This window comes from Hemicordylus capensis, chromosome 5 (assembly GCF_027244095.1).
Source record: "Hemicordylus capensis ecotype Gifberg chromosome 5, rHemCap1.1.pri, whole genome shotgun sequence".
NCBI classification, from domain to species: domain Eukaryota; kingdom Metazoa; phylum Chordata; class Lepidosauria; order Squamata; family Cordylidae; genus Hemicordylus; species Hemicordylus capensis.
In genome coordinates, this window is record NC_069661.1 from 18,204,246 (window position 1) to 18,217,502 (window position 13,257).

Here is a 13,257-nt window from a genome sequence, read left to right on the forward strand (position 1 = left end):
TGTAGCCTGCCTGGCCCTCTGACTTTACCTGGTCAACAGAGCAGGTGTGCTCCAGTGTGCTGTCCTTCTGGCTTGTCGTTTAAGCCACTATCCTTGGGAGCCCTAAGCTAGCGAATGCACCTTCCCAATCAAGATTTGGGAATGGCCACTCACTGTCCCAATCTAGCCCAGACACCTTTCTGCACTGAAATCCTAGGGGGTGATTGCTCCAAACACAATGAACTCTATTCACTAATCCTTCCGGGAGATAGCTCCAGTGTCTGCTTGGGACTGTACCAATTAACAAGTGCCAAGAATTTAAGTGCTAAGGACAAAACTCACCTTGAAGCATTCAAGTACTGCCTCATATATGGTGTTGTACTGAGGATCACGCTTTGCTCCCAGCCTGCTTGACAGAGGAAAATGTGTTGGTTATCATATATTAGATGTGCCACAAGAAGCCAATGTAGCATGTACTCACACTTTTAATCTATGGAAAATCCAAAACAGAGAGTTATGTTCTATTCCCTATTTGATGAGTAATTTTTTTTTTAAAAACCATGCCAAGGGAACCAGACTGCGCATATTGACATGCACCTTCATTTGGAGCCTATTTCAAGCTGTATGCTGAACACAAAGTAAGAAAATGATGCATCTCTTTGTACCTTTAGAAGTAAGCATCTCCAGCAAGACCTCAGATCTGCTTGTAAGACCTTAGATCTAGGGATGTGCAATTCACCCACAAATCGATTTGGGTTGAATTGGGGATGATTAGATTATTCCACCCCAAATCGAATCACCCTGAAAACAAAGGACCAGATTCAGGGTAGAATAGAATCACCCTGATTTGACCCAATTCAATTTGGGTGAATCAGACGCCATTTTGAGGTCCATTTTGCTGGGAAAACAGGCCTCAAAATGGCACTTATTTCCAGGGAGAACTGGTCTACCAATTAGGATCAGCAGGTAGACCAGCCCTCTGAGGCACACTGGTGCACTAAATCTGGAGTGGAAGGTTGGTCTATCTGCCAATCCCGGTTGGAAGACCAGCTCTCCCTGGAAAACCAGGAGAGCTGGTCTAACAGTTGGGATCAGCAGGTAGACCAACCCTCTGCATCAGCCTGCCTTGGATGGCCAGTTTACTCGCTGATCGCAATTGGTAAACCAGCTCTCCCTGGGGGGGAAAGCACCATTTTGAGGCCTGTTTCCTAGCAAAATAGGCCTCAAAATGGTGCCTGAATCACCCAAATTGATTTGGGTCGAATCAGGGGTGATTCATCAAGGCAGATGGCCAAGTCAGCTGCTTTCAACAAATCAATTTAGGAGTCTGTGATTTGATTCGAGGTTGAATCAAATATCAGATTCTGATTTATGTACACCCCTACTTAGATCTCCTTCTCCTACTACTATGAATATTTATATACCACTTTTCAACCAAAGTTCTCAAAGTGGTTTACATTGAAAAACAACTACTAAAGAGGCCTACCTGTCCCCAAAGGGCTCACAATCTAAAATGCAGATCTGAGCTAGCTAGCACCTTAGACCTTAGCAGGTAGCAAAAGGGAAAATGTGCCTCAAACTGCATTATGAGCTAATAGCAGCAACAGTGCTGAAGGTGGAAGAGAGGGTAGGCTGTTTATACGCACCCCCCCAACCTGCCCACATCTGAGTTCTCAGGCTGCAATCATATGGAACAAGTCTTATTAATGGGACTTAATTCTGAGTAAGCTTCTACAGGGCCAGAAGGGATATGGGCCATAAGGGATAAACAACAATGAGCAAAATTCAAAGCTCGCATTAGCAGGAGAGGAAGAGACGGAAGGTTGTATGACAGAAGTAATTGGCCATTCAGAAGCCCCACTGCCCCCAGAATATTTTTCCTTTTTATCCAAAGATACAAACACAAAACCATGAATATGTCTCACTCTGCCATCACTAAGACCATGGCGCTATAATCTAGCCATCCACAGGGCAGCAAGGGCAAATGTCCCCAGCAATGGAGCACTTTTGAGATTATATGAGCCAGTGTGGTATAGTGGTTGGAGTGTTGGAGATTCAAGTTCAAATCCCTGTTCAGCCATGAAACTCACTGGGTGATTCTGGGTCAATCACAGGGTTGTTGTGAAGATAAACAGTACCATGTATACCTCGGGCTTCTTGGAGGAAGAGTGAGATATAAAGTATTAAATAAATAAATGTATGGTGTCTGAAATCACGACTAGAACTGCAAAGAATGGAATCAATGGACTGGGGCAGGGATTTTTTTTCAGCAGATCAGGCACAGATTTGAATGAGAGGCTCTTAGCTGGTTCACATATCACCTGGTGTCTGTATTTTGGACTGCTTTATACATGCAGCTATATAACTTGATTTCTGTATACTTGATGATTGTGTTGTTGGCTGATTCATGCATGTTTTTCAGTTGATACAACAGCATCCTACAATAAATTTTATGGGCATGACTTTTATGTATGTCATGGCCATCACAGATATTACACTACAGAGAGGAATCTCATGTTATCCCACATGGAATGTGGAGTGGGTTTAATTCACACATTCAGTTGCTTGTCACCAATGTACAGAAATCAAGTAATGTACAAGTGTCTGTGAATCAGCGCCTGATGACTGGCAGCTGCATATGTGAACTGACTCAACTGAAAAGTGTTGTTTGACAGGTGAATGAAAATTCTGCATGCGGTTGTATCTGTGATGGCCCATTCATGCGTGAAGAGGTTGTCACTTGATACTGCAGCCGTAAAGTGACGAACATGTGTGTGTGAAGTGGTCATAAGTGTCATTCAGACTGCTAACCTCTGAGACAAGGAAGCCTTTTAATACTGTATAATAATATAATATAAAGTGGCAACACTTTATATTAGGGGGTATTTGATAAGCCAAGCTACACTACTAATGAAAAAAAAAAAGAATTTCAAACATCATTATGATGACGCCACTTTTCAATAAAACACTTATCAAGGCAAAGTTCACATATTGTAGCCCTGTCCCAAAACGGTTCACAATTTAAGAATAATACAACAGAATATAAGTAACAGCCACTGGAGGGGAGCCATGCTGGGATTAATAGGGGCAATTGTTCTCCCCCTGCCTAAACGTGACACCACTTTAAAAGGCATCTCTTTGCCCAGTTCTAACAGGTAATGGAGTCCTAAAGTTTTATTTGGCCAGCGGACAAATCTTCTTGGAATGACCTCTGGGGAAGACCTGTGGTGTTCAGCTGTACCCAAGAATGACATGAAACTCTGTGCACGTGCACAGAGAAACAGAAACCTCATTCCCAAGAAGAGGTCAGTCAGTACCTGGTACAAAGTTTACTCCATATGTTCCTGTTCAAACACCAACAAAAAAAGTGTCACAGCCAGAGAGCAAATAAAGGGTGGGGAATGCTTTCTTGCTTCAAATGTTGTAACCTGGCAACTCATTCATCACATACGTCTTATGTAAAAGACATAAACATATGTTAAGCAAAGAAGATAAGTGGGGGAGAGCTAGTCTTGTGGTTGCAACCATGAATTGTCCCATTTGCTAAGCAGGGTCTGCCTTGCTTTGAATTTGGATGGGTGACTACAAGTGAGCACTGTAAGATATACCCCTTAGGGGATGGGGCCGTGGCTTAGTGGAAGAGCATCTGCATGCTTGGATGAAGAAGGTCTCACTCCATGGCATCTTCAGGTAGGGTTGGGGGAGACTCTGGCCTGAAACCTTGGAGAGTTGCTGCCAGTCAGGGTAGACAATACTGAGCTAGTTGGACCAATGGTCTGACTAGGTATAAGGGGGCTTTCTATGCTCCTTACTTCTCTATATCAATGCAGTTCCCAACATTCTGTCCCAATCTAATGTAACCCAGGATGGCAGGATTCCAATATCCTCCTGGATGTTGGGGGCCCCGGGGGGTAGGGCCTCCTCGTGGGCCCCCTAACCCAGAACACATGAAGCATGCACTCCGTACAAAGTGAGAATGCTGGTGCTTCTGGGGAATTGAGCCCTTTGCCCATCTCGGGTGTCTGGAAAACCCACGATGCTGCCACTCTCGGCTGGAGCTATGCTTTCCAAATAAGAGGGCCCTTGATTGTCAATGGCTGGAGTCACCGGGGCAGAGGGCAGATTCCACTCCCAAAGGCACACCTTTACTATGTCACTTATAAGGCAAATTATTGCCCTGCAGTCCTATAGGCAAAAGTGATGAACTTGGAGAAACTGTTCCAGGGAGGACAAAACCTGCCCTCCATTTCTGACATTGGGGAGTCAGGCCCCAAAATGTCAGGGATCCTGCAAGGTGTGTGTGTGTGTGTGTGTGTGTGTGTGTGTGTGTGTGTGTGTGTACGAGCATGTGCAATGTGTGCCTCCTGCAATGTTAGCTCTTCTTCCATGCACACACACCAGCTGTCATAATGACAAGCATTCTGCTAGTGAAACAATACAGGCCACATGGCTTTGTCTCCATCACTGGCTTGCCTGCACTCCCGCTTTTAAAAAGCATAACTGAAATCACATTGCATAGAGGATCCCCTAAAATCAGCATCACCTAGAGGCAAACATTCAAAACAAGAAGCAGTTCAGAGAGATCTGCTGCTTTTAGGGGGTGTATTAAGAGGGACACATCTAATGTTCTATGGGGCTGAAATAAAGAGACGTGTCTGGTGGGTGGGGGGAGAGAACGGGACCCCACTTAAGACTCAGCAAACCAATTTTTCGATGAGGGAATCCAGGCTGGGAAGCATCCCCCAAGCTGGTAAAGAAAAACCCACAAAAATTGTGAATATGGCTGAAGAAGGCTATCTAAGTAACACTGCTGCAGTATGATGGAGATATTGGGGCAGGGAGAGAGGGCAGGCAGGATTTGAGGAGGGGAGGGAATGAGACACTAAATATACTTCCTATCCACATGCCTGGTTATTGCAGAGAAGAGAATTGCTGCACCTGTGGGTGCTTTTTTATTTGGGGGGGGGGGTGTTGATTGAATCACAGCAGGGAGAGGAAGGATGGAAGGGATTTTCCTAGTGCGAAGCAAACCAGATAAGGTGGTTTGCTTAGGGTGTACAAAGCAGTACATACATAAAGTATACACACAGGCACACACACGAGGAAGAAGAAGAAGTGGGGGGAGCTTTGGAGGAGAAGCTCCAAATCAGCTAGCAGATCAGCAGGGAATCTAGCCCAGATCCAAGAGATTCCTGGGGATCGGGGTGTGTGGTGTGGGAGGGTGTTGGCTGTAATTTGCAACACACACACGGCACACCACCCAACATGATCGCAAGAAAGGGCTGGTGGTTCTTATCTGCAAGGTCTGCTGTGCAGCGGAGAAGACGGAGGCAGACGGGGCTGTGCCCTGCGAAGGTGGTGTGGGGTGGAGTGAGGGGGGAGGGAATGCAGAGGTTTCTGCGGGGGGTGGGGGGGAGAGGCGCAGGAGGAGCAGGCAGCACAGGCAGCGATCACCTACCGGCTGCTGTGGGGGGTCCGGCCCGCTGATCCCTGGCGCTGATCACCTGCAAGAGGCGGCGGCGGCGGCGGGAGGAGGAAACCCAGGAGCGAGCGAGGAAGAGCGGAGGAGAGGGAGGGGTTTCCCCGGAGGCAGGCGTGGGGGTTGCTCGCGTCGGCCCCCTCAATGCCGGAATTTCCCGGGCTGCAGACAAAGAGAGCTCGCCCGCTTGCTGGCCTCTCCGATTCCAGCGCGCAGAGGGGAATAACGGGGTGGTTGGTGGTAGGGACAGGGAAACACACACAACCCTCAAGCGGGGTGGGACGGATGGAGCTGATAGGGAGAGCGGGGGTCGGGGGTGGGGAGGGACAGCCTCCTTGCAGCCAGAGAGGCAGGCGGGGAGGGGGCCGCCGCCGTGCCAGCAGCTCCGTCTCCCTCGCCTCCCCCTTGCTTGCTGGAGGGTTTTGTGGTTCCCCCCCCTCCCCTTTCCTTTTCTTTTTTGGGCAAAGGAGAAGCTGCTGCACTCTGACTTCAAGGAGAGAGCTCCGCTGTTCCCACGAGTCGCGCTGGTCTTGGCTGTGCGTCTAGCAGGACAGATCTCACACGCGGTTGCGGAGTGATCTTGGCTCTTTGTGTGTGTGTGTGTGTGTGGTGTGTAGATATACCTATATATGGAGATATAGATAGATCTCTCTCACACACTATTGCTGATCCGGGTGATCCTGCTGCACTGTGCCGACGGCGCTTCTGTTGAGGACCCCCCTTCCAGTTCCATATTAGAATGAGAAAGGGGGTATCCACCAGTGTTCCCCCTGTGACAGGGATTCCCAGAGGTCGTTGACTACAACCCCCATCATCCTCCCATGCAGTGGCCTTTGGCTGGGGGGAATGGGAGTTGTAGTCAACGACCTCTCAAAATCCCCGTTTCAAGGAACATTGGCACCCACATTTTTCAGTCGTATGCACAAGATCAAGCAATGTGGATCTCTGTAGTTGGGTTAGTTTCCACACAACACAGTATAGGCATTTTCACACGCAATGCATTTTCACAACGGGGTGCTAGATTCTCCCTCCCTTCAGTTCTGTCTAATTTGTATATAGATATAAAGCTATATATTTAATGTGATATATATATTTAATGTTAATTTAACAGGAGCCAGTGTGGTGTAGTGGCTAGAGTTGTGGACTAGGACCAGGGAGACCTGAGTTCAAATCCCCATTCAGCCATGAAACTAGCTGGGTGACTCTGGGCCAGTCACTTCTCTCTCTCAGCCTAACCTACTTCACAGGGTTGTTGTGAGGAGAAACTCAAGTATGTAGCACACTGCTCTGGGCTCCTTGGAGGAACAGCGGGATATAAAATGTAAAATACAAATAAATAAATAATAATGTTAAAGATATATATTTAATGTAGTATAAATATAAAGATATATATTTAACATGATATCTGTTCTCTTATATTTAGCAAGGGAAGAGCATGGTGGTAGTAGGCCTCTCTGTGCATGCTTGAAAGGGAAACAAAATTGCCAGAGATTTCTGTTCGGAGGAGGTCTAGTGTGACCCAAGTAATTTCCCTGAGGCTGTGCTAGGCCTCACCTCCTTTTTCTCCTATGTAAACCACTTTGAGGACTTTTCATTGAAAAATGGGGTGTGTGTGTGTATTAATGATAATAAGCTATATATATTTTTCTGACCCAAAAGGAAAATCTATATTGTTTTGAATATTTATTATTTATTTATTTAGCATATTTTTATACCACCCAAAACTTATGTCTCTGGGTATTTTACAACAAAGCAAAAGAAATAACAGAAAAGTTAAAACATTAGTTAAAACAAAATAAATGATAACATAAAAAGTTAAAACATTACAACAATTTAAAAAAATTAAAACAATATTTTAAAAACAATGTTTAAAATATTAAAATAATATTTAATTAAAAGCCTGGGTGAAGAAATGCATCTTTAAAGGCTTTTAAAAAGTTGCCAGAGATGGGGAGGCTCTTATTTCAGCAGGGAGTGCATTCCAAAGCTTCGGGGCAGCAGCGGAGAAGGCCCTTCCCTGAGTAGCCACCAGATGAGCCAGTGGCAACTGCAGATGGAATATGTATTACATTTTTTAAAATCCCCCCTTTCCTATTCATATTAACAATATTCACCCCATGCTAGCACTTAAAACATTGGTTGACATACAGATTAAATTCCTCTTGAGAAATTCTATTGAAATTAAGTAGGCCTTAGACTCAGTAAGTGCTGAGTTGTATTGTTCGATAAGTTAGTCTGGATGTCAGCCACTGTGTTTTAGTGTCATGTGTGGTATGTGTTCTTTAACTGTGGTGCTCAGAACAAGGGCTCATTTGATGACAGCAACATCAAATTATGTTCTGACACCACACAGAAAATGTTCCTATCACCTTGCATCTCCTCACGTTGCCATGATGGAGTCAATCCACACATTCAGCAGTCAGTCATAGAGGGTTGTGAGAACCCACTCTTAAGGTAGTTAAAGAACAGATTTTGCCCACCTTTTCAGTGCATGTTTTTTTTTTTTTGATTACATAGGAGTTCTCATCCAGGTTAGTTCTTTTAAGTATGGAAGCAGGAATTACTCTGGTTTAATTAACATGGATAGCAAAGGTGTTATCTGGCTGGGGTATGTGGCCTCAGACACATATGCACTGTGTTATATAGCCTTATCTGTAATAGATAATATGCTGTTATGCCTCTCCCACTCCCCCAAGTGGTGAGACATCCAGGGGTCATGCTACAGTGTTTACTTCCTTCAATATGAGAGCTCTGGAGAACTGTGTTGTAAAATTTGTTTAGTTTTCAAATATACAAACAGAGCCTGTTGTAAACAAATAGACTTCTTAAAATATCAGCAAAACCACAGATCTTCATCAGATTCCCAGGCAACCAGTGTTTGAACCCCCAATGCTACACCCCAGTTTTTGCTAACTCCCTAAAACCCTTCACTTTCGTCCTACATCTCTAAATCCAAACTGCTTCCAATATGTTTCACTGCCCCTCTCTCCAGCTTGAAGGTGCTACTCTTCAAAAACTCTGATGGATATAACATTCCAAAGGCTGGAGAGATTCCCAGCTATCAAGGAATATTATTGTTATTCTGTTACAGTCCCTGGCTACTCATCAGTTTGTGATTAAAACAGCTCAAACTCAACAATATCGTTGACTTGTTCCATATGTGTAGCTGTGTTATTGTGTTGCAGCAAAGGCACTTATAACCTTTTAAGGACTAGCTGATGGTAGTGAAAGCTTCATGGGCCAGAACACGCTTGACCAGTCCTGCAACTGGTGTTTAATAACTGGGGCTGTCCACTGTGCAAGCCTAATAGGTTCAATAATACCCACTTCCTACAGCCATTAAACTTTTTCTTTCACTGAAAAGTATGGGCCTGGGCTTGAAGTAACACAGAAAGGATCTTCGCTTCTCTTCCACAATAAGTTCATACTGACAGAGCCCATGAAAGGCTGATTCTATAAGCTCTCCTTCTCCGAAAAGTTATTGGGGTGGGGTGTATTGGTTATTAGCAGGGAGCCTTGCTGGAGATAAACCAGATGCTGGCATGCAGAGGTGCTCTTACCCCTGAACTTCAGGGCCGAATTCTTGGGCCACCACAGCCCTTGGGGACCCCAAATCCTCTTTAGTCTGTCCCGGGTGGTGTGGTTACCCAGGGGAGCATGATGATGCTTAATTTGTGGGGAGTGGGGGAGGCTTCAAAGGCCTTTAGGTCCAGGCTCCAAAATTACCTAGGTGCACCTCTGCTGGCATGGCTTGCTATTGTGGAATATGTGTATATATTGCAAGAGACCCAAAATGCCAGTCTCTACAAAGACTGAAAAAGCATTGAACTAGGGTTGAGCCAAAACAACTCACAATTTTAGTGGCAGTGGGACGTATTTTATTCACAATTTCTTCTAAAAATACAAAAGAAGAAGAAGAAGTTCCAACATTGCCCTGAGCATATTCTAGTGTGAAAACTAGTGCATTCAGCTAATTTAAGTGGCAGGGCTGTCCATGCAAAATGGGATGGCTGCAGGCCAGTGGGCAGTATTTTATACAGAATGGCCCAGAATTCAACGTGCTTCTACACATCACAGATTAGACTGGGCCTTAATGGGGCCATTCTTGTTACAAGCAAATGTATTATAGTCCAGAACACTCCAGGCTTCGCATTTTTTCACCACTAATTATAACTCAAAATCTGTGCCAAGTTTATCCTCTGTTCATACTTGCCCTACTAAAAACTGGGCTAGTTTTCAGAAAGATAGGTCTGTGACCCCCATGTAGACTGCATGGTTACTTGCCTGCCTGGTGCAAAGGTTGCAGACGCCATGCTGCATCTAGGTAGGCTGTTGGGCAGTGCTGGGGATGAGTCAGCTGTCGTGGTGAACGCTGGCACCAACGATGTTGGGAAATGCAGTTAGGAGGTCCTGGAAGCCAAATTTAGGCTACTAGGTAGCATACTGAAGTCCAGGACCCCCAGGGTAGCGTTTTCTGAAGTGCTACCTGTTCTACATACAGGGACAGTGAGACAGTTCCTTATGAGACTAGGCTACCGCATCTGGGGCTCTTTACCTTGGAAAAGAGGCAACTAAGGGGAGATAAAGATCAAGCTGTATTAAATTATGCATGGAGTGGAGAGAGTGGACAGAGACAAATGTCTCTCCCTCTCTCACAACACTAGAACCAGAGGTCACCCCATGAAACCAAAGGTCGGGGAATTTAGGACCAACAAGCGGAAGTACTTTTTCACACAGTGCATAATTAATCTATGGAATTCCTTGCCATGGGATGTGGTGATGGCCACCAGCTTGGATCGCTTTAAAAGGGGCTTAGACAGATTCATGGAGGACACGACAATTGCTACTAGTCTGATGACTGTGGGCCATCTCCAGCCTCAGAGGCACGATGCCTCTCAGTACCAGTTGCAGGGGAGCAACAGCAGGAGGAGAGAGGGCATGCACATACCTGTTGCCTGTGGGCTCCCCAGAGGCATCTGGTGGGCCACTGTGTGAAACAGGATGCTGAACTAGATGGGCCTTGGAACTGATCTAGAAGGGCTGTTCTCATGTTCTTATATTTGTCAAGCCCTGGCTGACATTTCAGTGGTTAGCTGTCCTACCCTGAAAGACAGCATCTAGAACACTAAAATTTTAGATTCGGAAGGAGGCCTTCTAGGGACCCTCACTCAGTGGCAGACCCTCTGCATCCTTGCATGCAGAAGGACACAGATTCCATCCTTGGATCTCCAGGAAGGCCTGGGAAAAGCTCTCACTGGAATCCTTGGAGTGCTGCTGCCAGTCAGTGTAGACCAGGGCTGCACATCTTTGGCCCTCCTGCTGATGGTGGACTACAATTCCCATGATTCCTGATTATTGGCCACTGTGGCCACATGTACTATGAGTGTCCACCCAATTGTATAGTGCTGTGTTTTTATCACCATCTCTTTCTCTCAGAATATTAATGACTGGTAGCTTTTTAAAAGGGTCTTTTCACAGCTTGCAGGTTTGCACACAAAACAATGAAACTGCATTTTAAAATACAAATAATATAAAGTGGTTGTTTGCTTGGTGGTCTTTGCATTGGGGCGCAGCTATGGGGCAGGGCTGCTGGGGGCAGGCGGGCAGGGCTATATGGGCTGGCATGTGGAGTGCCTGCACTTCTGAATTGGTGACTGCTGCACCACGGCCTAAAAGATCAGTACTGTGAGACAATATTGCCATAGCACTGATCAGTTTGGAAGGGCAGAAGAAGTGCTTCGACTGACTCATGTAACCAGCTTTCAGTTTCATATTACTTGAAACCAGTCAGGTATGGAAAACTGTGCAGATTGGTTAGCATGTTTGTAGACCAATACAAAAAAATCATGCAGAGAGAGAGTGAGAGATTTTTTAAGCCTAAATGAGATTCATGCCAACTAGATACAAATATCTAGATAGAAGCTCAGTGGCCTCCTGTACTGATACTGGAGCACAAGGCTTTTCAGCCTTTAAAAAGAAGTGTACCTCTTCAATCGCAAAGCTTCAGCTCAGATACTCCATATAAGCAGCCAAGAATTGTGACCCCCAGAAATAAATCATGCCAAAGTTGGTGATGGGAAATAAAATACAAGCGAAGTGAATCTACTTAGGAATCAAGGAACACAGTCTCTGGGTTTTATGCATAAGTTCCTTTTTGTCCAACTGTCCATGTGTATAATTTCTCAGTTGACTGTATGGTGTATTTTTCATGTTATAAATCGTACTCTAGTATACTTACTCATACATTTTTTTTCAGTTCTTTACTGTAAGTACTCATTATACTGGTGTGTATACCATAAGCTTGTCAGTCAGGCTGAGGGAGGGGTGAGCCTGAGAGCACATAGTCAACTGATCATGTGAAGAGAAGATGGGAAGGCGGGATGCTGCCTGATACTCCTCCCCTCCCCTCCTGGAGAGGGAGTCAATGGTGTAGCATACCAGTGAGTCAGGGAAGCGGGCGGGTTCTGTGTACTCCCAAGGCTTCAAGCTACCCCTGGTTGAAAACCTGTAGCAAATTCCCATAGCAAATATGTAGCAGGGGATTGGACTAGAAGATGTACACACACCCACACACCATTCGGGCCTGGGGTCAAAGTGTATACATGCAGTGACTCAATAATTATGTTGCTGAATGACCTCTCTAAAGAGGTTTCCCCTCCTGGCTTCCATCACCGCCTGCCTTGATACAAGCAATGAAGACTGTTTATACAGAAATGCATGACAGAAGTTTTAGTAAGAAGTAAATAAACAGTAACAATATTTGACAGACTCTATACATGCAACTTCATATGACTCTCCATGTGTTGAACTAGCAAGAATCCAGTAATCAAATACCACAAAATCCATAGATGCATTCATACCATATGTTTATCCACAGATTATATGCTTCATCTCATGGTACACTAACAAAACCTAAAGAGGTGATTTAAATACAAAAAAGAACATGGAGAGACTGCTGGACTCACCAGATTTAGAACAGAAACATGTGGCAAAAACATGGGCTGTAAGGTACCAGGGGACTTAATCAGGGATTTTGGCAGCAGGGCCTGGGCATCTGATTCTCTGCCAAAGCAGTTGCCAGGCAAAGGGAGTTATTTGCTTGGTCTTTGCTGCTCTGTATCACCACCCATATAATGGTCGGTGATGGTACTGCAACTCATCAGGTCAGCCAGACCAGGTAATCTGAGAAGTCAGTTGAAGCCAAGCCTGGCAGGGCCTATACATAACAGCCGGTTTGGTTCCTCCCAGCAACCTTTTGCTAGAATAGCCATGCCTGGAGCTTAAGTCTCTGAGATCTTTTGCAACGTGACCATCTACATAACCTTAGCTACATACCTGCCTCTGACCTTTGTTCACTACTCTGGATTTTGACTTTGGGCTGGACTGCACACCTCTCTCTGGCCTTTCTAATAAACCACTTATAGGTCAGACCCCACAGGGGCCTGACATTAAAAATGTGTCTGGTATCTAGGAGTCAGTATTCCTGCACCTATTTCTCAGCCACAGAAATTTAACTTTAAAGGAATAATGGGGATTACATAACTGTCTAAAGCAACAGGATATCTATAATAAGGTTGGATTTTCTGCTATTAAAATGATGGTGTTGCCCAAATTTAATTTCTTTTTTCAAACACTCCTGATTGCAATACCTTTTAAAAAAAAACACATGTCAAAATCCAATTGAAAAGTGCAAGTTAAAAGAAATGAAGTAAATACAAACATTGGCTGCCAACTAGACTTGGAAGAGCAGTTGAAGACAAATGGGATAAATGTGAATAATTTATAAATGTGCAAATTGT

General features: G+C 44.9%; 1 protein-coding gene and 1 long non-coding RNA gene across 3 annotated transcripts in view; one reads left to right on the top strand and one right to left on the bottom strand.

The window, feature by feature from the left end:
• Positions 1 to 6,038, bottom strand: part of TMEM150C (transmembrane protein 150C) — a 46,141-nt gene extending 40,103 nt beyond the window's left edge. The window contains exons 1-2 of the mRNA XM_053252153.1: positions 5,438 to 6,038; positions 322 to 385 (exon numbers count right to left, since the gene is read on the bottom strand). Coding sequence (XP_053108128.1) covers positions 322 to 331 — 10 coding nt within the window. The 5' untranslated portion in view covers positions 332 to 385; positions 5,438 to 6,038. The remainder of the gene's footprint in view (positions 1 to 321; positions 386 to 5,437) is intronic.
• The window catches only part of LOC128326072 (uncharacterized), a 68,802-nt gene continuing 60,769 nt past the window's right edge, over positions 5,225 to 13,257 (top strand). For both annotated transcript variants that reach the window (XR_008307834.1, XR_008307835.1), the window contains exon 1: positions 5,225 to 5,334. This is a non-coding gene — a long non-coding RNA (uncharacterized LOC128326072). The remainder of the gene's footprint in view (positions 5,335 to 13,257) is intronic.